Source organism: Austrofundulus limnaeus, unplaced genomic scaffold (assembly GCF_001266775.1).
Source record: "Austrofundulus limnaeus strain Quisiro unplaced genomic scaffold, Austrofundulus_limnaeus-1.0 Scaffold106, whole genome shotgun sequence".
In the NCBI taxonomy this organism is placed as follows: domain Eukaryota; kingdom Metazoa; phylum Chordata; class Actinopteri; order Cyprinodontiformes; family Rivulidae; genus Austrofundulus; species Austrofundulus limnaeus.
Window position 1 is genome coordinate 1,088,305 of NW_013952508.1, and position 22,644 is coordinate 1,110,948.

The 22,644-nt window shown below is 40.0% G+C and overlaps 2 protein-coding genes across 2 annotated transcripts in view; one reads left to right on the plus strand and one right to left on the minus strand.

Annotated features, from left to right (window-relative positions):
• c8b (complement component 8, beta polypeptide) overlaps positions 1-9,862 on the plus strand; it is a 14,413-nt gene extending 4,551 nt beyond the window's left edge. Inside the window, exons 3-12 of the mRNA XM_014013821.1 lie at positions 576-723; positions 1,821-1,962; positions 2,059-2,191; positions 3,400-3,597; positions 3,726-3,966; positions 5,300-5,428; positions 5,518-5,681; positions 7,530-7,683; positions 9,493-9,564; positions 9,662-9,862. Coding sequence (XP_013869275.1) covers positions 576-723; positions 1,821-1,962; positions 2,059-2,191; positions 3,400-3,597; positions 3,726-3,966; positions 5,300-5,428; positions 5,518-5,681; positions 7,530-7,683; positions 9,493-9,564; positions 9,662-9,816 — 1,536 coding nt within the window. The 3' untranslated portion in view covers positions 9,817-9,862. The remainder of the gene's footprint in view (positions 1-575; positions 724-1,820; positions 1,963-2,058; positions 2,192-3,399; positions 3,598-3,725; positions 3,967-5,299; positions 5,429-5,517; positions 5,682-7,529; positions 7,684-9,492; positions 9,565-9,661) is intronic.
• A 180-nt stretch (positions 9,863-10,042) lies between these two features.
• c8a (complement component 8, alpha polypeptide) overlaps positions 10,043-22,644 on the minus strand; it is a gene marked incomplete at its 5' end in the record, with an annotated part of 13,947 nt that continues 1,345 nt past the window's right edge. The window contains 7 exon segments of the mRNA XM_014013820.1: positions 10,043-10,267; positions 11,962-12,187; positions 12,310-12,467; positions 12,594-12,725; positions 12,809-13,049; positions 14,929-15,111; positions 15,199-15,388. Of these exon segments, the coding sequence (XP_013869274.1) occupies positions 10,116-10,267; positions 11,962-12,187; positions 12,310-12,467; positions 12,594-12,725; positions 12,809-13,049; positions 14,929-15,111; positions 15,199-15,388 (1,282 nt within the window).

Genomic DNA, 22,644 nt, shown 5'->3' on the forward strand with positions numbered 1-22,644 from the left:
ATCTAAAATAAATTACTTTATTTTGAGAAATCTGACAAGTTCTTTTCACATTCATGACCAGAGGGGAGGTTTCATTAATTCTGATTTCATTTCTGCAAGATCTTGTGGAACATGCTTTTGTGAGATTAAGCTGGTATTAGTCTCATAAAGCAGGGTTCTTTACAACTAACTCACCATGACACTATTATTTAGATGTATAAGTGCAGTTTAGTGTTTCTGTTTAAGTCGTTCATCTGTATAGAGCAAGATTAGAGGCAGATAAATTCATAATCCTTGCAGAGAAACACTCTGCAGATAACTCAGAGGCTTTCACCATTTAAGAGCTGTTTACTCTGTGGACCATAAAGAGCTGACAGAGGTCTGAGCTGATGTACTCCAGTCTTCTATCTCACCCACTTTACAAGAGAGGGGGATTAATAAACCTGACATGACAAAGTGAAAACTGCCCACTAATCTGATTTCAGCTGCTACAGCTTCCTGGAGGAGTTTCTGAGCCACCTATTTTAGACAGTGGGGGAACCTTCCTCTGTGTCTGTGTGACCCTTTCATGTGTTTATGTCCCTCTAAATATCCAGTACCGCTATGCAAAACTGGACCAGCCGTCTCAGTTTGGCGGGGAGCCATGCAGCTTCCACAGCAGGCAGGAGGAGGCCTGTGACGTCCCGGCCCGCTACACCTGTGACAATATACCTTTATGTGAGGGTTTCCTCTGCACCCAAACAGGTAACCTCTACCTCTGTTATCACTGTAATTATTCCCACAAGTAAATCACTTGACCTTCATTTCATATTGTACACAGTCATGTAATTGGCATTTACAATCAACTCGAGTCAAGATGGTTGTCACAACTATCAGCCTAAATGGCTGCAACTTGTTCACTTTTACAGATGTTAGGCCTAAATCTGTTGTGGTGGTAGTTGAGAGTCATTTCCAACTTATATTCTGAGCACTAACATATTTACAGAGCCCGGGAGAGGACATGGGGATTTTTTTCTTTTGCGTCCCCACGCAATAAATTTGCGTTACCTCGCAATACTTTTGCGTTATCTCGCAAAATTGTTTTGCGTTCCCATGCAAAAGTTTGTTTTGTACATGAACTGAATTAAATCAGACTTTTGTTTTGAAATATCCAGTTACCAAAACAGGATGTGTCGCCACAAGCTTGTGAATTGACATTGATGTTGCGTGGCTGTACTGTGTTAAAATATTGGCATATGACATACTTCCATGCGTGGTTGTGATATTTTCATTCAGAAGCTGAATTAAAGTAGTAGTCTAACGCGCTAATGGTGAACACGTGAATGTGTTAATAAAACGGCAGGCACAACAGTGATAAACGACTTTTGCGAGGGAATGCAAAAGGTATTGCGAGGTAACACAAAAGTATTGCGTGGGAACGCAAAAGAAAAAAATCTCCCGTGTCCCCTCGCGGGCTTCGTAAATATTTCACAAAACCTTGGTTTAAAACTTTAGCATAATTTGTAGTATTACTAGCATTATTTGCGTGGCATGCATTTCTTATGAACATAAAACTTGTAAGAAAACGTTTTAATATCTAAAAAATTGGACATAATTCAAATTATTTTATCCATGTTGTTAGTTATATAACTGGTGTACTTTTAATTTGAACTCGGCGTGGCCAAAATGAAACAGGAAGTGACGACAAAGGGGAACTCGTCGAAAAAGGAACTTCAAGGATTTTGTATGAACTCTGACTCTTATGGTGCCGGTGAGGGGACTTGGGGGATTTTTCTTTCTTTTGACTGAAACTCTCATATTCAGCGTACAGTAAAAGCCTTTTTGTCTCTGGTTTCTTTCAGGTCGCTGTGTCCACAGAACTCTGCAGTGTAACGGAGAGGATGACTGTGGGGATATGTCTGATGAAGCTGGCTGTAAAAAAGCTTCCAAGCCCTGCAGGGTGGAGGCTGAGGAGTTCTGGGGAATTGAAAATCTTGCCAAAGGGTGAGTCACTTGCCCACTCTGCTTCATGGATGTCCAATATTTAAAAAAAACGTCAGTAATGAGAACATGCTGCACCACTGCTGCTCTGTTTTCCAGAATAAATGTTTTGAACAGTGATCTGGAAGGTGTGGTGCTTGATAACAGATACTACGGAGGCAGCTGTCTGCCTCAGTACATCCAAGATGTCCCATTCAGGAAGCCCTTCAACCTGCAGCAGTACGCATTCCAGGTGAAACATGACTGTGAACAACTCATACTGCACTGCTTATTTTCAACAGATAATAGGTGGAGTGTAGTTAAAGTTTATTATTAACATGAGCTGTGTATGGAAGCCAACAATGGTCATCCCTGCTGGTTTTAAAGTTGACGTGGTTCTCTTGAGATGACAAAACAACAATATATTGTCTAAAGAAAATAATCTTTTTATATATTTATTTATTTGGCTCATTTACAAAACACCTCAGTCCAGGACTGAGACGTGTTCTGGCCATCTCGATCCATTCAGAAGACACATTGAGTTGGCGAGGAGGTCGAAGAGAGCCCACATCTGCTGCGCCTCTTTGCCCCCGAGCAAGGTTGTAACAGAGCCGGATCGACCCCAGTGCCGATAAACAACGTGATGAACAGATGACATTGGTGTGTGACCACCCACATGCAGGATTAAACAACAGCAAACATATTTATTACAGAGGGAATACTGATCACAACACACAGTTAGTTTAAAAAAATAGTGAAAATTTTATCAAAAGAATTGGTTGATTAGAAGTAAACAAGTGCCAAATGATGGATGGATGGATGGATGGATGGATGGATGGATGGATGGATGGATGGATGGATGGATGGATGGATGGATGGATGGATGGATGGAAAAAAATGAAGATCGATATCTGGTGATGAAGCTTTCATCAGTTGCCAGCCTGATTGTCTTGGTTGACCCTTAAGTTTAAGTTTAATTTTGAAAAACAAAATCAGTTACCACAAAAAGTAGCTTTTCTAAATCAAAAATACTTATATGTTTATAAATTTATATGTTAAGATCCATTATCAATAAAAAAAACAAGCTTCATGATTTCAAACAGGATAATTTGCTTTTTTGAGGAAAACTACCATCATTACAATAAAACTAGATAAACAACTATTTGTCTTATGGCAATGACACAACTTATTTTGATTAAAACTCACTTCATTTTTTAAAGTAAAAAAAATAAAACTAGCGCTGTTTATGTCAAGAAAACTAAATAAATAAGTGGCTATACTGAGAAAATTATTGTTTTTTTTTGTTTTGTTGTGTTTTTCTTTGGGAGGGCTCAAACATCTGTGGATATAAGCTGGACAAGCACCGTCATGATCTTTCTTTTCTTTAATATTTCAAACATTAATCCAACTCGTCTGCACTGTTGTTGTTTAAAAGTTTCTCACTTTCTGTGTTGTTTGCAGACAAAAGGTTCTTACGATTTCACCCTTAATGCCTTCAGTACGTACTCTGAATACATGCATTACAGCAGTACGGAGCACACGTCCCAAACCTCTTTCTCCATCGGCTTTGGTGTCCCAGGGGTTTTCAATTTTGGATTTAACTTCAGTGAATCCAAATACAGAAAGTCAGTTCAGAAGACCCGCCGTGCCTCTGGAAAAGTGAGACGCCATCATTAGTTTGTTTATCTTTTGTTTTTTAATTGTTTCCTCAATGACCAACCAATAGTTTTTACAAGACTATTTATCTTAAAGCTGGGAGTTTTACAGCCGTGTTATCTGATCTCCAGAGCTACAGTTTTCTCAGAGCCAAAGCTGAGCTGCAATTGGCCCAGTACATGCTGAAATCAGAAGATCTGGTGCTTCACCCCGAGTTTCTGCAGCGTCTTCGCTCCCTGCCACAGGTTTATATCTATGGAGAGTACAGTCAGATCTACAGGGACTACGGCACCCACTACGTCACTGAGGCCACACTTGGGGGAGACTATGAGTATACCATCATCCTGAACAAGGAGAAGCTGGAAAAGTCAGGTTGTATTAGCACAATGGAGTTCTAAATGGTCAAAGTTTGCAGATTATTGTAGAAGCTGAAATTCTGTATTAAATTGTATAAAATGGTGCTGAGGCAGACAAAGAGCATGAGGTGGATGGAAGAGGAAGAACAGAGAAAACAAGAAGGGTTGGAGATGTGCAGGAGGTCAGAGAGATAGGTAAATTAAATTCTGAAAATGACCTCAAGTCAATGGAGTTGCTGTAAGACTGGGGTGATGTAGTGAAATTAGAGGATTTTGGTGATTATGCAGGCAGTTTTTAATCATTTGAAGCTTTCAGAGGGATTTATGATGGGGTCAAAGAGGAGAGAAATACAATAACCAATACAAAACAAGACTCTGTACAAGGATGGAAGCAGTGCACTAAGAAAGTGAGTGGCAGTCGATAAATGTTTCGTATGTGGAAATATAGAGAACGGGCAATATTATTGATTTAAGAATTAAATAATAGAGTGCTGTCTAGTCTGACACCCAGACTCTTAGCTTGAAGGTAAGAGAAACCAAGGAGCTGTGAACAACTGCTGACTTTAGAGTGGATTTAATACCAATGAGTAGGGACTTTGCTTTTTCATTGTTTAGTTTAGGAAAGTTTGAGGTGAACCAGGATGGGATTTTAGATAGGGAGGATGAAGGATGGGATTTTAAAAAATGGTGAGATGGGTAAGAAATGCTGGGTGTCATTAGTGAAGCAATGGAAGTGAATGTTGAATGTACAAAAATATATCACTAAATGGAAGAAGGTAAGTGACAAAAAGAAAGGGACCCAGAACACAGCCCTGGGGCACACCTGAAATAACTGAGAAGGAGTGGGATTTGAAGGATTTGAGTTTGATTAAGTGAGTACATCTGTGAGACAGGAACAAAACCAATCAAGGTGTGTGATATCAACATGATCTAAAATGATGTGTGTCAATGGCAGCACTCACATTAAAGAGGATGAGGAGGGAAAGTAAACCAGAATCTGCCATAAAAAGAGTATTTTTAATTCTCAGGAAAGCAGATACTGTGCTGTGACAGGAGTGGAAACCAGACTGCAATTGTTCATACTGTATACTGTAGTTTTAGGTTAAATGAATGCAGTTGAGTAGCAATAGTTTTACTGCATTTTAAAAAATGAATGGAAGAGGTGAGGCAGAGGCAGATTATTATTGTTATTAAGATCAGAACCAGGTCTTTTTTAAATTGTAGTGATGAATTTTTTAAAACAGTTTCAACAATTCCAGCATTAAGAGAAGAGTGAATGATGGCAGAAATAAAAGGAAAAAGAGATATGATAAATATCAGTAATTACTTTCTGCATTTGTTGTTTCTAGATTATTCTTTGGAAGCCTACAAGTCTTGTGTACAGGCAGGCCTAAATGTTGGAGCAAACATATATGGAGTTTATGTATCTGTGGGCGCTAAAGGTGGGAGCTGTGATGGCCTTCTGAATGAAATGGGAGGTGAGCTTTGAATATTGATTGAATGTCTTAGGTTCTGTAGATGTCCCAGTCTTTTAAAGGCCTCAGACTGTCACTCTGTCTCTACTCAGAGGACACACAAAACGGGAGCATGGTGGAAGATTTTGTTGCTGTTGTACGGGGTGGAAGTAGTGAAACCATCAGCGCTTTGATGTCTAAGACGCTTCCCACTCCAGAGCTAATGAGGCTGTGGGGTGAAGGCGTTCGTTTCAACCCTGACATCATTCGACTAACAGTGAGTGAATCAGTTGAAATATAAAGCATTCACATGTTTTAAGCTGTTACTTTGTGGTCAATGTTTTTGTATAACACTGTTTTTGTTTGTCTATTTTGTCTAACCTAATTCTAAAATGGACTGGAAGCCAATGAAGAGAGAACAAAACAGGTGATGTGATCACATCTGTGAGTGTTAGTTAAAAGCCAGGCTGGAGTTTTGAACTAGTTGAAGATGGCAAAGGAAGGATTGGGAGCTACTGGCATGAAGAGCTTTACAGTAGTCAGGCCTCAAGCTGATGAAATCTTGAATGGACTTTCTCGATGCATATTTCAAGACTTAACTTGGCTAAAAGATGTAACTGAAAAATCTGTTGTTACTTTTTGTTTGTTGAACTTCAAATCCTTGCCAAAAGTGAACCCAAGTTTTTAACGGTGGGTCTAAACTTGTATTTCAGAACATCAGTTACAATATGTATTATCCCCCCAAAAAGCTGCACTCCTTCTTTCCTTCGTTTACAAACAAAGTTTTGGATGCTGTCTGTGATGCAATAGAGATAAGTTTAAAAGTAACTACCCCTAGGCTTCATATACAAATAAATCTGTCAGTCATCTGCACAACAGTGAAACTAAAAATGATGTCTGGCTATAACTGATCTATACGGCAGCACATAAAAAGAAAAGAGAAGAGGACCAAGAATGGAGCCTTGTGGCACACCACGAGAAAGAGAAGCAGTAAAGAAACACAGATTACCTAAATGTCTGTTCTGTTTATTTTAGTAATGTCCAGTAGAGAGTGCTGTAGCCTAGTTAGTAATGAGTTCTGCCTTCATTCATTCCATAAAATAAGAGTGAGAAAAATTCTGCTGTGGCTTCTGTCAGTCAGTACTCAGGGCTGGAATATCCCACAGATGGCAGGAAGAGGAGGATGTTCATCATCTTCATAAATCAAGACTTGTAGCGTACATTTGTCAGAACAGTTCAATGAGGCTTTGTAGCTGCAAAATATGGACTTTACCAGCATAAACACCACGCAGCCCATGGACAGCAGGGTACATACTGTATTTAGAGATGCATAGTCCATTAAGTTTACACCACATGTGTTGTATTTATGTTCCATGTCAAACAAAGATACCTATGTAGATGTATTTTATATTTTAGTTTTAGTTTTCACACTGTATTCTGTGCATTCCAGCAATGTTTGGTTTTCAGTGAAGTAAATGAGAAACTACTGCACTCATCAAAGATCTCCATGTTTTCCCAAGAAAACATAAAGAGGGACTGTTATACCCAGCATGACAGAGAATGTTCTGTTGACCATGTAGGAGGTGAACCACTTGAGAGCTGAACCAGAAATACCAACATAATGTTTAAAGTGAAACAGAAGAAGAGCATGGTCAAAAGCAAGGTCCAGCAACAATAAAGCAACGGGACGCTTTGCATCAACAAACATGGCAATACAATTATTAACTTTGTGGTATAGAACTGAACTTTGTGTCTGGAAAATACATAGTACCCCTCCCCCACCCTCATGGGCACAATTACACAGAATCAAAGGACAACTCAGCTGATCAATGGTAATTTGAACAGCAAACATTTAAACATTTTCAAATACAAGTGTGAAAAAAGGCCCTGTGATGGATTTGAGACCTGTCCAAGGTGTACCCTGCCTCTCATAGGCCACAGGGACCCCCATAATCCAGGAAGGAAACATGGTCAAAGATAATGGATGGAATGAAGTGTATCAAATGAAAAAAGGCTTCCTCTCTCAGCACTCGTATTTTCCAGTTTTAAAAAAACGTTTAATTTTTCCAATACAGTTCAATATTATCCTGGTTTATATACAGTAACAACACGTATGTACCATTAGGCCAAGCCTCTGTACGAGCTGGTGACATCCAGAGACTTCACCCAAGATGCCATCCTGAAAAGAAACCTGAAGAAAGGTCTGTCAGAGTACCTGGCAGAGACGAGCTCCTGTCGCTGCGCTCCCTGTCACAACAATGGACAGGCTGTTCTGAAAGGTATCACTGTTTGTTTTAAATGACTCAATTTCTTCTTATTCCACCATTTATTCACTGAATATTCAATGAATACTTATTTATTTGCCAAGATCTGGATATGAGGGTTAGAGTTTAATGAAGTGAACCCAGTGACACCAAAGTAATGTGAGCAGCAAAAGCATTCACCCCTTTCTTTCCAGTTTGTTACCTTACAGCAAGAGTGTCAAACTCATTTTCACTGAGGGTCACATGAGCATCATGGTGGCCCTCAAAGGACCAGTTATTACTCACCTCAACGTTTTGTGTTTAACTTTAACCAAACACAAAACACAACATTCCTCATCTCATTGCTACAGCTGAGCCCTGCTAACAACAACAACTGCTATGTCCACTGAAGGAGCATTCCAGTTTAAATTTACAACTTGAAAGTGGGAAATTCCCACTTACAGCATCTTGGAGATTTTACATTAGATTTTTCTGGCTGTTATCTACTTTTGAACCTTGTGCACCTCCACCTAGTTGTGGTATTGTTGTGTGGGTGAAATGATTGAAATGCATTATGGGAGAGGATATTTATGGTCATTGTAGGCTTGAAAACAGAATATGCCAATGAAGAGAGCATAAAACAGGTGACGTGATCAGGCTGCAGAGTTTTGAACAAGTTGAAGATTGGTAAGGAAGGGTTGGGAGATTCCAACAAAAAGAGCAGGTCTTGAGCTAATAAAAGCACAAATGGCTTTTTCCAGGTCATGGTGACTTAAAAACACAACCTTGGCTAAAAGATGTAATTGAAAAAGGCTGCTCTTGACTACAGAGGATATTTGTTTATTGAACTTCAAATCCTTTTTAAATGTAGGTTGAAGCATAATTGTCAAAACACCAAAGTTCCAATGACTGTCATCACCAATAAACTCCATCTCTCCTTTTAATAACAGGAAGTTTTGGTTGCGGCTTAATGTTGGTGATGCAGTCGAGACAAGAAGCAAATAAATCAATGAGTCCAATGCAAAACCGTGAGAAAAAAGTGGTGTTTGGCTACAACTGATATGAATGACAGCATATACAGAAAGAAGAGGAGAGGACCAAGAATAGAGCCTTGTGGCACACCAAATCCTGGTTGCTGCTGTTTACACGACAAATTTCACTGGCTGATGGCTACTTTTGAACCCTGTGCATCTCCATTTAGTGATGGGATGTTGTCATTTCATGGGTAAAATCATTGACATGTATTATGGGAGATTTAGTTTAGGGTCACTGTAGGCTTTAAAGCATAGTACACTAATTTTAAGACATTAATACATCTTTGAAGCGCTTGTGGACCACATAAAATGCAGGGAAGGCCCACATTTGGCCTGTGGGCCCTGAGTTTGACACGTGTCTTTCAGTCTGGAATTGAAACAAATTTTTTGTTTCATTATAAGTTGTAAAGCTACATACAACACCCCAGAATACTACATGAAAGTCTGGCATATCATGCAGATGTTAAAGCCACTGGATGGCTTTTGATAAAATTCATATAAAGTAATAATTGAATGTAGAAACCCAATCCCTTTAGAACCAAATAAAATGGCTGCCACAGCTAATCATCCTCAGAAATCCCTATAACTGAGTTCATTTTACAGATATTGAGTTTAAATCTGGTGGGGAAGTAGCTGAGAGTCTTCCCAACACATAAATCCAGTATTGAAGGAGCATTTGTTTAAACTTTGGCATGCAACACGACAGGTGGCACTTTCCTGCAAGAAATGATTCATTCTTGCTTTATTTTTAGATCAACATCTCCAATGTGATATGATAAAATACATCACAATGATTTTTGTGGCTCTACAGGCACAAGATGTGAATGTTTGTGTCCTTCTGGCTACACTGGGAGAAGTTGTGAGATCACTCAAAGGCCAACGGGTCAGCAAACCTTTTCACAGTGTGACACTAAATTTATTCATATCCTCTAATCCCTCTGAGACACTGACATGACAAATGATTCGATTGTTTGTTATAGATTTGGCTACTGATGGCAGCTGGAGCTGTTGGGGAGCGTGGTCTTCCTGCAGCGGGGGGAAAATGACACGGAGTCGACAGTGTAACAACCCAGCGCCCAGCAGTGCAGGCCTCCCATGCATCGGACTGGAACAGGACTCTACTGAATGCTTCTAAAATCTCTGATGTTACAAATTTAATAAAAGTTTAACCTTTGTGTTTGCCTTTGGACTATGCTCTGTGAAATGCTGATTTGAATATGCATCATGTGTTATTTGTTGTTTGTTTTTATAAAGCACTTATCTGCCTTAGGCACTGACCTAATGTCAGCTGCTGGTACTCTGATTTAACCTTCATAAATAAACAAATGTCACACTCTAAAACAAATCACAAGAACACAAAGTATGCACAACACATACAGTATTTATTTCTGTTTTGGTTAAACACACTTTTTTAGTTTGTAGAAACCACTTTTTTTAGCACTGCTGGTTCTGAGTAACAGAGCCCAGGCAGGGAGCTCCGCCCCCTTCAGGTGCAGGATTATTACACACTCTTGTCCTGCTCTTCCTCCCTGAGACACAGGAAGTCCACGACCCCCAGCAGGACCATGACCCATCTGTCCTGGTATCTGTTGAGTAAAATCAAAATGGTTTCAAGCTGATTGAAGGTTTTTTTTTTCTTCATAACATTATTCTAAAATGTGTTAGTAAATCTGCAGGGTAAAAATTTATGAAATCTTGTTCACATGAAAAATATGTTGAGATTAGAGCCAGCTGTAAATGTTTTGGGAAGTTGACTTTTCTTTTGAATTATAGTTAAATAAAGAGAACAAACGTCTGTCATTTGAACGTTTTAGTCACTTTATGAAGTAGTTAGAGTGAAATGTGTAGATAAAATAAAAATACAGTAAAAGTGAACTTTAAGGTTCAACAGATTCACGTAAACTCAACTTTGTTATGCTGCAATGTTTTTTACCTCAGAAGTCAGAACAACTTAAAGCTGTTTCAGTTATAACCATAAAACCTGAAGGATTTGCTGATCTGTTAATTAGCTAAGCTAATTGTTCTGAGCAGTACAACTTGATGACGATTCTGTAGTTTATGCAGAGATCTTTACAGATTCAGGATGGTCTGTTATGTGACTGATTTACTAAGAAAGAAATTAAAATGAAGAGTTCATTTCTGCAGCTATCATCACTTCTCACGCACAGTTTGAATAAAGCATGAGGTCAGGTTGGTTGTTAAACTCATACGTACTTAGTTGGAATTCCAATTTCTGGTCCTTCCATTATATTTTTTGCACTGAAACTCAGGAAATCATATTTCCCGAGTTTCAGTTATGATTGGCGTTAGCATTGGAGGGGCTAGTGACTAGCATAGGCTGCTCACTTTATTGGACAAAAACGTTTTTGAATAAAGAAAACTTTAACAAAAATGATTGACATGAAAAGCCAATAAGCAACATGCACTGACAGGTGTTATGACAGAATTTACTGTTCATCATGACGTCAAGCATAAATATAAAATATGGTACTGTGAAGCAGACAGCTTTTGTTACCACCTGAAGTAGCAGCTGAGTTTGTCTTTTCTGTTGTTCAACCGTGTTTTCTTCTCTTTAGTCGAATTATGAGAAAATTCAGAACTATCAAGTTGGGGCTTTTTTGACACGTTATTAAATTAGGCTCATATTTATTATGTCATATACAGATATTTCTCATAATTCACCTATATGCTAGTCGCTAGCCTCTCCACTGCTAACACAAATGAATAGTCTCCTTCTCGTTTGCCAGTGCTGGCCTCTCACCGGTGTCAGCCTATCATTAATCAGATCAATAGCTGGCTTAGGAATAGATGTAGCCTCCTGCTACAAGGCTGTAGCAATTGTTGGTTGCGCAAAAGTCTTAATTTTGGCCCTCATACTGCGCTAAATAGTCTGTGCAGGAGGAACGTGGAGCTTTGAATCCAGTTTCCTAGCTTACACAGTCATGGTGACTCATGACTTTTTTTTCTTTTGAGCATAAAAATCTAATCACAGTGAAACATGACAGAAAAATGAATATCTGAACTACAACAAGGGGAATCAACAGGAGTTAACACCTAAAGGAAATTATCAGAGGTGAGGTCTTTTTTTTTACTGTTTTTTTCCCATTCTTTCACATGTAGGAGTGGAACAGAGACTTACGGGTATTCATCCCCTTCCCACTTGGGATTCCAATCATATTTCTAGTTTTTGTCAAAGGGTGGATGTGCCAACAGTATTTAATACCTTGCCTCTATAAAACTAATGACATACGTGTTTATCTACAGTCTAAGCGGGTCTCACCTCTCCTGTGTGTCTCCTCACAGGCGATGCCCCGGTAGCCTGACTTACAGATGCAGCTACAGGAGGTCCCAGAGAGAACAGGGATCCCGTTGTGTCTGCAGGGGGCGCAGCGACAAGAATCAAACTGCTGCAGATACTCATCCAGGGCCCTCTGCATGTTGGCTACTCTTGCTCCTGCGTGATCAGCAGCAGTGCTGAAGCGCACAGCTTCATAAACTGGCATGATCTAAGAGGTCATAGGTCAGAACCAGAAAGAGAAGCACAAGAAAGTCCAACAATGTAATTGATAAAATGTCCGAACTCCCAGCTTCTTTCTTGTTTTCTCAGCTGAATGTGATTTTTTTTTACCTCAAATTTAGTCAATGCTGGGCTGTATTTAAGAGAAGCACCCCACTTCCTGTACGTATCAGGGCTCCTGACAACCAACAGACCTGAGCTGGTCTCTGTGATACCCCCCTTTACCAAAGTGACGACATCCTCAACCAAAGCTTTATTAGAGGAAGACTCTACAAAAAACAGATATCATTTTATCACTCATTATAATAAACTATATTTTAATCAATTGAAGACAAAGAACAAACATGCAAGACAAAAAGAAAAAGTTAGCCACCATCAAAATTTTGATTTCTTACCTCCAGAAATGTCTTGGTCTTTACCGCATGCACTTCCTTTAACCTTAAAGCCTACTTTTGCATTATCATTAATTGGAACACTTATTCCAATGGAGGCACCGAAGCATGACTGAAGTGTTTCACCGTTGATTTCTAAAGGAGTGGGGAGGATTAAACAAGGTTTCCTTTACTCTCAGCACACCCTGTTGTCAGACAAAATGGAAAAGTCCTGTTACCTGACTGCGCCATGGCTGTTTTGTTGACAACATAAACATATTCCAGCGTCCCCCCCATGGTTCCCTCTGTCACGTAGTGGGTGCCAAACATGTTGAAGAAGCGGGAGTACATGCCAAAATCGTACAGCTCAGGAAGCTCCATGAGAGCGACGTAGAAATCTTCATGAAGCATCAACTGATTAGATCTCATCTTGAAGAGGGCTGTTTGAACTCTGGACCAAAGTCTGACAAACCCGACGTCCTGAAGACAAAACAACAAATGTACAAAAAAATCAAACCAAACATGAATTTGACCAGCTCTTTACCCTCATGACAGTCCTTGAGGAGTCATGGGAGTTTGCTAATCCAGTCTACATACGTTTTGTGGAGGGAGTTTGGTTATGTGCATCAAATGCTCAAAACGTGTTGCGATAGATGCGTAACTAAACTTTCCGACGCCCTTTGATGTGCGTCCACCATAGACTTTGCATGTAAACCAGATACCCCTGACACTCAAATTGCGTTCAGTGTGATCACAGGATTAGAGATAGGGTGAAAAGTTCAGTTCTCCAGGAGAGACATGGTGCGTTCACACCGAACGCGATTTCAGCGTCAAAATCGCAGCCAACGCTGAAGTTTGAAGCTTGTGCACTTTGAGGTCAGACGCAGGACAGCTGCGCTGCATGGCGACAGCCGCCCCGCCCCTCCCTCCTCTGTGGGGCTGTTTAATGTCGGACGAGGAAGTGGCTTTGCTTTATTTACAGAGAGCCAGAGCGTGTCACGTTCATCAGATAATTAATTCATAATTAATTCACCAGATAATTCAGAGTAGAGGCTCACAGCTGCTTTCAGGACTATTTTTTTCAGTCTGATGAGTCGCTGCCACGCATTGCTGCGGATCAGGACACGACTGCAGGCACTCATTTCAGCTAAAGAGCAGGAGCTCTGTCTGTTTCAGGTTAGTGGACATCATTCAGTAAACTGTCCCGTCGGGAAATATGTCGCTACGTCACACAGTGGAGTCTCTCTGATTGGTTGACGCTGCGCGTCGAGCTGCAAAAGTTCAGATTTTCTAACTTCAGCGATTTGCGCCTCAGCGCGTCAAACGCTCAGATCGTTCAAATCGTTCAAATCGCGCTGCTCTAATCGCGCTTGAGGCGCCGCAGAACTTCCCGACGTTGCTTGAAGCGCGTCCACCATAGACTTTGCATGTAAACCTGCTGCTCCTGACGCTGAAATCGCGTTCGGTGTGAACGCACCATCAGAGTAGAGCTGTTGCTCCTTCCAGTGGATTCTGATGTTATCAGTCCAGGATGTTATTAGCGTAATCAGTCCCATAGAATGACTTCAGACTATTCCGACAGTGCCCCCTAGAGGGTTAATATATCAATGACACTGAATGTGTAAATAACCAAAACATATTTTAATTAATGTTTTGTCCAGGGTGGCGTGGGGGGTGGTTTTCGTGCTGTTTTTTTGCTGCCTGTGCCTGGTCTCCATCCTGGCTCTCCCACTCTCTGGTCCAGCACTTTTCCCATTGCCCTAGGGCCTGCAACAATAGTCTACTTTATTGAAGGCCATGACCATTTTCTCTAAAATTAACCTTACAGGCTTATGCCTCATACTAACCAGCCGGTTCTGACGTTATCAGTCCATTCTATGGGACAAAGAACCTACTAGGAGCCACAGTCAGGACATTCTGAAGCCATTCCATGGGCCTGCTAACGACTAATAATATCCATTTAATGGATGATAACATCCGAAGCGGGAGCCCCAGGCCTCTTTTTGAACAGCTAGCTCTTCCAAGGCATTCACCGGCCAGCCAGACACTCAAGCTGCAGCCCCTGAGACCTGACTCGGAATTAGTGGAAGATAATGGGTGGATGGAACATGAATTTGAATTGATTATTCCACATTCCATTTTTTTTTCTTTTCAACAAATGATATTTTTCTACCTCGGGACAGAAAGCTTACTCAAAGATTTTCCATTCTGGTTCAATGTTGTGACATTAACAAAAAAGGCAACGAATATTTCTGAAAATGTGAAACTGTTTCTCTTTAAACAAATGAGCTTCTGGCTTTTAAAATTTGTGTATTTAAAACAAACAACTCGTGTTGGACTCTTTGCCTTTAGAATTTACCTGGCTGTGATATTTTGTCACGTTTTTCAGAAACTCTGATTCGGAGCTGCCTTCCAGTCCAACTTCCACATACTGGATCCCAACTGAGACACCAGCCATGGAAGACGACATTTCCTTCCTTGCTCTCAGCAGGCTTTGCATATCTTCATAATATTCATGGGAACCTTTGGATGTAGCTTCAGCCTGCAACAGATTGAACTTTTTATTACAAAGCCCTTTGTGTTGTTGTCAAAACCATTCTGAAGTGCAAAACATGAGATAAGTAGTTACCACAAAACGGTAGGTGTGGTAATTATAAGGTTTCCGGTAGTTTTTCTCATCTTCGTTGTAGTGTAGGTTCTCACAGAAGGCATCATAGTTGAGTTTCCTCCATTCACCATTATAGACATATTCACACTTACCACCAAAGTAACTAGGGTCAAGTACCTGATTCATAAAATCTCCACTCAGGATGTTGTAGCTTTAAAAAAAATAGAATATTTTAAATTAGGTTTTGTTTTTTGAATGGCTGGAAGTTAAATAGATGAAATCATCTGCTTAGATCTTACATTGCAGTAAATAAATAAGTGTGTTGTTCTCATGTGTCAACAGCTTGTTGATTGTGTTCATTTTAGACATTTAATGCTTAAAAGTCATCGCTGGTTTAAAAATGTCTGTTTGTAAATTTAAATTAGTTTGAACACGAACAACAATGAATTATTGGCGTGCTGTAGATAACGCCTTGAACAACCACAGTTTGAAGAAATACAGTTTTACCTGATGGATAAGCTAATGGCTAGTCTGAACTCAGGCAGGACAAAAGTGGATTGCTGCTGTCTTAAAACAACTCCAGTCTCTAAAGAGGTTCATGTGACCACTAGACTTTTATATCACCATCACTCTTTTCAATACAAAGTTATGCTAATTTAATGTTGTTGTTGTTGTTTTTTTGTTTTGTTTTGTTTTTTACATGTGTGAATATCAGCAACAGCTAGCTGTAGCATTTCCAGTGCAGCTTGGGGCACTTCAGGCAGGAATATCCATCCATCCATCTATCCATCCATCCATCCATCCATCCATCCATCCATCCATCCATCCATTTTCTTTAACCACATTAGATGTCTACCTCCAGGGATTATTGGTCAAAGGGCAGGAGACACCCTGGATAGGTCTGTAGTCCATCACAAATCAGACAAAAGGGCATTTTGAAACAGACTGATAGTTCACACCTTCAAGCACATGACCAGAACATCTCTTTTGGGAGTCACAGAGGGCCTCCATTGTGAAGTTCGACTGGCTCCAGCGTGATTTACATGTGAATCCAAGTCCTCGACTCCTCAGGTGAATCTATTAAAGCCAGCATCTCAGCTCACTACAGACTTTACAGAAAAAAACCTCCTGGATGTGAATTCTAAAGTCTGCAATTTTGATCCATCACAGGGACACATAAAGCCAAAAGAAATATTCACTCTCTCATTTGCACCTATAGTGACTTTTTAAAGTTACCAAATATCCTAACACAAAAGATTTTGGTCTGAATGAAACCAGAGAAAACTGCAGGAATATTAAAGGAAAAAAAATTGTATAGGTCTTCTGGACGGGTTCTTCTTTAATGAAACGTTTCGTCTCTCTTCCAAGAGACTTCTTCAGTCTGAGAGTTTCAGGCAAAATTCAGGCTTTTGAGTCCTGCCTCCAGGTGACTGATACTCACATCACATGGCCATCGTTCACAGGTGACTCATACATCACCTGGCTATCGCTCACAGGTGACTGATACTCACATCACATGGCTATCGTTCACAGGTGACTCATACATCACCTGGCTATCGCTCACAGGTGACTGATACTCACATCACATGGCTATCGTTCACAGGTGACTCATACTCACATCACCTGGCTATCGCTCACAGGTGACTGATACTCACATCACATGGCCATCGTTCACATCGTTTTTACCTGGATTACTGAGATGCATCAGGACATGCAGGAATATTACTGTACCAAATTCATGTAATAAAAAACTATGATGTGCCAAGTATAAATTAAAATGTTTTTAAAAAGTCACTTTAGCTTACTTTATGAGTTTAAGTCCTAGTTGAAAAAAATCTAAAATTTTATTGTATTTTAAAAAGTCAGTGATTCCCAACCAGGGGTATTCGAGCATATTACAGGGGGTATGTGGAAAAATTTCCCAGGTGTGTAAACAATAAATAAAATGGGACTGAGATTTGTAGGGCCCTATGATTTCCACAATGTGGAAAATGTAAACGAATCACAAAACTGACACAAAATACAATAAAATGCAGAATCTCACGGAATTTGTTCAGGGGGTATTTGATGTATTTTGGATGCTGCTGTTTTCTGGACCTGCCATTACGTGGTTTATTTATTTAATTGCTTATTCACTTTCAAGGTTTAATTTGGGTTGAAAATAATAAAATGTCTGAGAAGTAAATGTTCTAGGGGGTTAAATAAATAATTTTCATTTAATAATCATTTTATAGTTTTGGAGAATCATTACGTTTGACGTTTGACTGAAGGGGTACTAGTGGTATGAAAAAAATGGCTCAGGGGTACACAAGCCTAAAAAGGTTGGGAACCACTGTTTTAGATCATTGTTGTTGTTGTTTTTTTTGTTTTTTTTTTACATTTTAATTTTTTTTATTAAATGTTAAATTTAAATGTTAAATATTCTGTCTAAATGTTTAATCCTCAATCTAAATGTGTAAATCTAGATGTATATTAAATCTTAAGTGTTGCAGCTAAATAGTAAAACTTGCATTTAAGAATTTCAGAATGGAGCGCGGCCTTTGAGGTTGGGACAATTGTTGTGGTGATGTCATCATCTTGTGACAAAAACAAATGCTAGCTCTGCTAATGCTTCTAATGCTGCTAACGCTACTGAAGATGGTATAGGACTCCCAGCATTTTCCACAGACTCCTTCAACTACCAGGACCTTGTCAAATGACAGTAATTTGGCTCTCTTAGGGTAGATTCAGGACTACACATTTGCACACTCCAGTGCCGGTGACTCTGAGGTCATGACAACAATTTGCATCCAGCAATTTGCATCTCTTGGGGGAGATGCTGAACAAGAAAAACTTCATTCCACACATTCCTGTGACTCTGAGGTCAGCTTTGACCTGCACAAACAACTGCCTTGTTTGTGCACGACTAGCAAACAATGGTATAAAGTCAAACATTTCCTTTATTGTATAAAATTGTACTGAGTTGCAACTGAAACTGAGTTCTTTGTGCTCAACTAGCAAACATCCCCACACTATTCATTCAACCAAGATGGCCACTTTGATGATGTGGCAATACTGATTTGCTACACGACCATTTTGTTTGATTCCAAGGAAAAACTGTAGTGAAACAACTTTATTCAATTTTATTTCATTCGGCATGTAGCTTGCAGATAGGCTATTTACTTTGGTGCAGTTTATTGTATAGGTTATCCACAAGCCATTTGGCCTACTGCCTGCCTGTCCATTTGAATTTCAGATTTTTCAAAATGTAATGGCACATTGGTATAAAGTCAAACATTTCCTTTATTGTACCAAATTGTACTGAGTTGCAACTGAAACTGAGTTCTTTGTTTGTGATCGACTAGCAAACATCTCCCACATTCAGCAATGCTAATGGCCTAGATGTGACAAGCCGTGCCAGACGTAATGGCGCAGGTGTGAAGACATAAGGGCCGCCCCTTTCTTATCCAGCTCAAGTTGCATAAAAAAGTCACATCAACACACGTTTTTCACTTACTGTGGTGACTGAGCAGCGAAGATGGCAAAGTTTCACAGCACACAGCAAGCTTTGGAGAAGTTTCTCAACCATGTCAACCCCTGTGACTCAGATGGAGAAGAAATAGCCCTTCAGCTAAGTTCTGATTCTGAAATTTCTTCTGGTAAGATTTCCTAAATGTCCTACTTTTGTTTGGTTAGGGTTAGGGTTGCAAAAACTACCATCTTGATAAGTTACAATTGTTCAAGAATATTATTCTTGCTTAATTTGAGCAATTTTGATGTGTCTTTTGACTTAAAACAGGACAAAGTGTCTTGATAAGTTGTTTTTACTTAGGTTTTTATGAATGTTTACATGAAAATGTATTTTTTTTCAAGTAGCTGAGGGGTTTGTTTCGTTGTATAAATTTCTTTAAAAAAATCTTTACCTATTGGCAGTTCTCAAAAGACAAATTTATTTAAAATAAGGTTAACAAAATCAGAGCTATTTCGACTAATAAATATTCCACTTCTTTGCAGTGTGAAAACAGTCATTAGTACAAAGAAGGCATACTTGGTATGTTTCAGAATTATAATTYAAATACTACATTTGTGTCAATTTCCCATTATTGTGACCTTTCACAAATCAAATCTCAAACACATTGTCCTGCAGATGAGGAGACTGAACCACCTCCAGACAAGAGAGGTCGCATGGAGACACACGAGTGGATTACAGACGGCACAGTGTGGCGTGAAGAACAGATCGGAAGACCTCTGAATCACAGCCCTATTGAATGCCATCCCACGGATGGAGAGCCAACACCTTTGGCCAGAAGAAAAGTGTCCAGTCGCTTACAGAGTTTCCTCTGTTTCTTCTCTATGGAAAAGCTTCAGACCATACAGGACTGGACTGTTAAGCACGCACGCCACACACTGGATGAAAAATGGTTCATGGCCGTCTCTGAACTAATGGCATTCATTGCAATCCTCATCCTGCGAGGGATTGTCCGCCTTCCACCGGTGCATGACATATAGTCTGCAACACTGGGAGTGCCCTCCATCAGCAAGATTATGGCTCAAAACCGCTTCCAGGACATAATGCGGCACCTATGCTTCGATGACAAGGACACACGTGGTGAACGAGTTGCAAATGTTTGCTGCAGTCTCTGGTATTTGGAAGGCTTTCGTTGGCAACTGCATCACTTTTTACARCCCAGGAAGGCACATCACCATAGATGAGCAATTGTTTCCAACCAAGACCCGTTGCTGTTTCCTGCAGTACATTGCTACAAAACCTGACAARTTTGGCATAAAGTTCTGGGTGGCATGTGACCTGAAATCCAAGTAGGTATGCAACATTATCCCTTATCTTGGCAAAGACCCCAGTCGTCCCACCGGGGAAAAACTATCTGAAAATGTGGTGATGAAGCTTATGGAACCATTTATGGACAAAGGAAGAACTGTTACCACAGACAACTTTTTCACCTCATTGTCGCTAGCAAAACGACTGCTCGGCCGGAAGACCACCCTCCTTGGCACAGTGAACAAGWTTCGCCGTGAGCTTCCAGACTCTGCCAAAAAGACTTTGGACCGTGACGAATTCAGTACAAAGGTGTTTTCAACCTCTGGTGCCACACTGACTGTTTATGCGCCCAAACGGAGAAAGACTGTCTGCATCCTGAGTAGCATGCACAGTGTGGTGGAGACTAGGGACACCCGAAAAAAAAAGAGCCTAACACAGTCACCGACTACAACAGCCTAAAATGTGGTGTTGATDTCATGGACCAGATGGTGCGAAAGTACACTGTGCGTTCAGGAACACGGCGTTGGCCAGTTGCTGTGTTCTACAACATGATTGACATYGCAGCRTTGAATGCAYATGTGCTTTTTCAGGCATGCACTGGGGTCAAAGAGAGATGAACGGACTTCTTAGTGAAGCTTGCAAGAGAGCTTGCACAGTCTCATATGGCAGCCAAGGAGGTGTGTAAGGAAAACCTTCAGCTGCAACCACCCACACCTGAATCAGGGAGAAGGGTATCGTGCCAGGTTAAGTGTGGCTGCAAGAGTAACTGTGCCACTCAGCGTTGTGTTTCTTGTAACAGATTCTCATGTGGCAAATGTAGGAAGGAGATGTTGTGGCAGTGCCAGGTGTGTTCTGACATTCTGTAAGTGTGATGAGTCTCTTCACTGGAAGAAATGTCTGTCTAACCAAGATTTTTTATCTTATATCCAGACAAAATGGCKTTAGTCTTGTTTTAAGTAAAATCAGAAAACATGGCTAATTAGTCTAACATTCTGCTCTCATTTTACTTCAAACAAGCCAAAAAAACATTTTCTCTGGATATAAGATAAAAAAAAATCTTCATTAGACAGGCATTTTTTCCAGTGTTGGGTTGTTATCATATTGTTACATGCTTATTTTATTTTGTCTTTTATTACTTGCTTGTACATAGTTCATATTTCTGCATAGGTTACATTTCTATTTACAAATGATTTTGTTATATTGTTGCATGCTTATTTTATTTTGTCTTTTATTTAAAAATTACTGTTGTAATTTTTATTTTTTTTATTTTTTGGGTACTTTTTTTCTGGACCACTATGGAGCCTTCGCTCTCTCCCCCCAGCTGCTGACCTCTCCTCACTCCCCTTCCCCTTGTAAATAAATAAAGAGTTTTATTGCATAAAGTGTTTGTTGTCCTTGCTCTGCCCAGTTCCATTGTTCGGCACCCAGGTTCAGATCGTGACAGAAACATGTTTTTTGAAAAGACAATTACAATCGTTTGCTGATGTTAGCTAAATAAAAAATCCAAATGGCTTATCCACAAGCCATTTGGCCTACTGCCCGTATATATCTGAATTTGTGCTGATATGAATAGTACAAAGGATGCATACTTGAGATGTTTTGGAATTATAGTTCAAATAAAGTATTTGTGTCAGCTTCACATTATTTCAGTGTTATTTTTTGTAATAATCTTCGTCGTCGCCTAGGTCGACGAGGAGGCGGAGGCAGGTGCCTTCAGATAAAAGTGACCAATGCAATCCCGCCTTGACCATGGACAGGTGACAGGTGACAGGTGACAGGTGACAGGACTTGCTGTCTCCCCTAGCAACTTCATCTGCCATAGCAACTGATTCTGTAATGTGATGTAAATAGCCTCATATACATACCAGTGGACACGAAAAAGCTAATTCAAACTGTCATTTGACAGTYCCATGGGAACTACAGGTAATGTTGGTCAAATGTGTTCTGCAAAAACATTATGTGGTCCAGTAGTTTAAAGTGCAGCTCAGACATTGGCTGTGTCTGACAGTTTGCAGCGTTAGCAACATTAGCAGCAACAATTCACTTCTGTCCTAGCAGCATTGAAGCTAACTGTTAGCTCATCAGTCTAGTCCAGGGGTCTCCAACCGGTAGCTTGTGAGCTCATTTAAAGTAGCTCTTCAGTGCTTATGAAAAATTAAGAAAATTATTTGTCACTGGCCAAACAAACTTTCATTTATATCCAATCACTCCATAAATGTCCCTCCCCCTTGGTTGTCAATCAAACAATCTAGTGCTCAGTATGGTCGAACAGCATCCGACAGGACAATGCATGGTTACGTGGTTGTTCAGCAGTCATTGTCATTTTTGCACACACTTTTCAGAGCTCCTTGAAACACAATAGGCCTCATGCAAGAACATGTTTGTATTCTTATCCTAAATTTCTCTTACTTTTGTTCGTATGAAGGGTTCGTCAGATTCAACAAACTCTTCTATCTTCAGGAAAAGTGTGTAAATGAGCTGCGTAATTTACACCTGTTCTATCCAGCTGCTTGTGCACGAGGAGAGGAGATTAGCATAATTACCACCCCAAAAACACCATATAAGGCTATGTTTCCTGCCTCAGATATCAGGAAGTGTCCATTCATGAAAATGACAGCGAAAAGTAAAAAGAAAAATTTTACGAGTTCAGAGACTGAAGTTTCAACTTGTTTTTACCGCAATTTTATTTACAACGATTGCATCCCATGGAC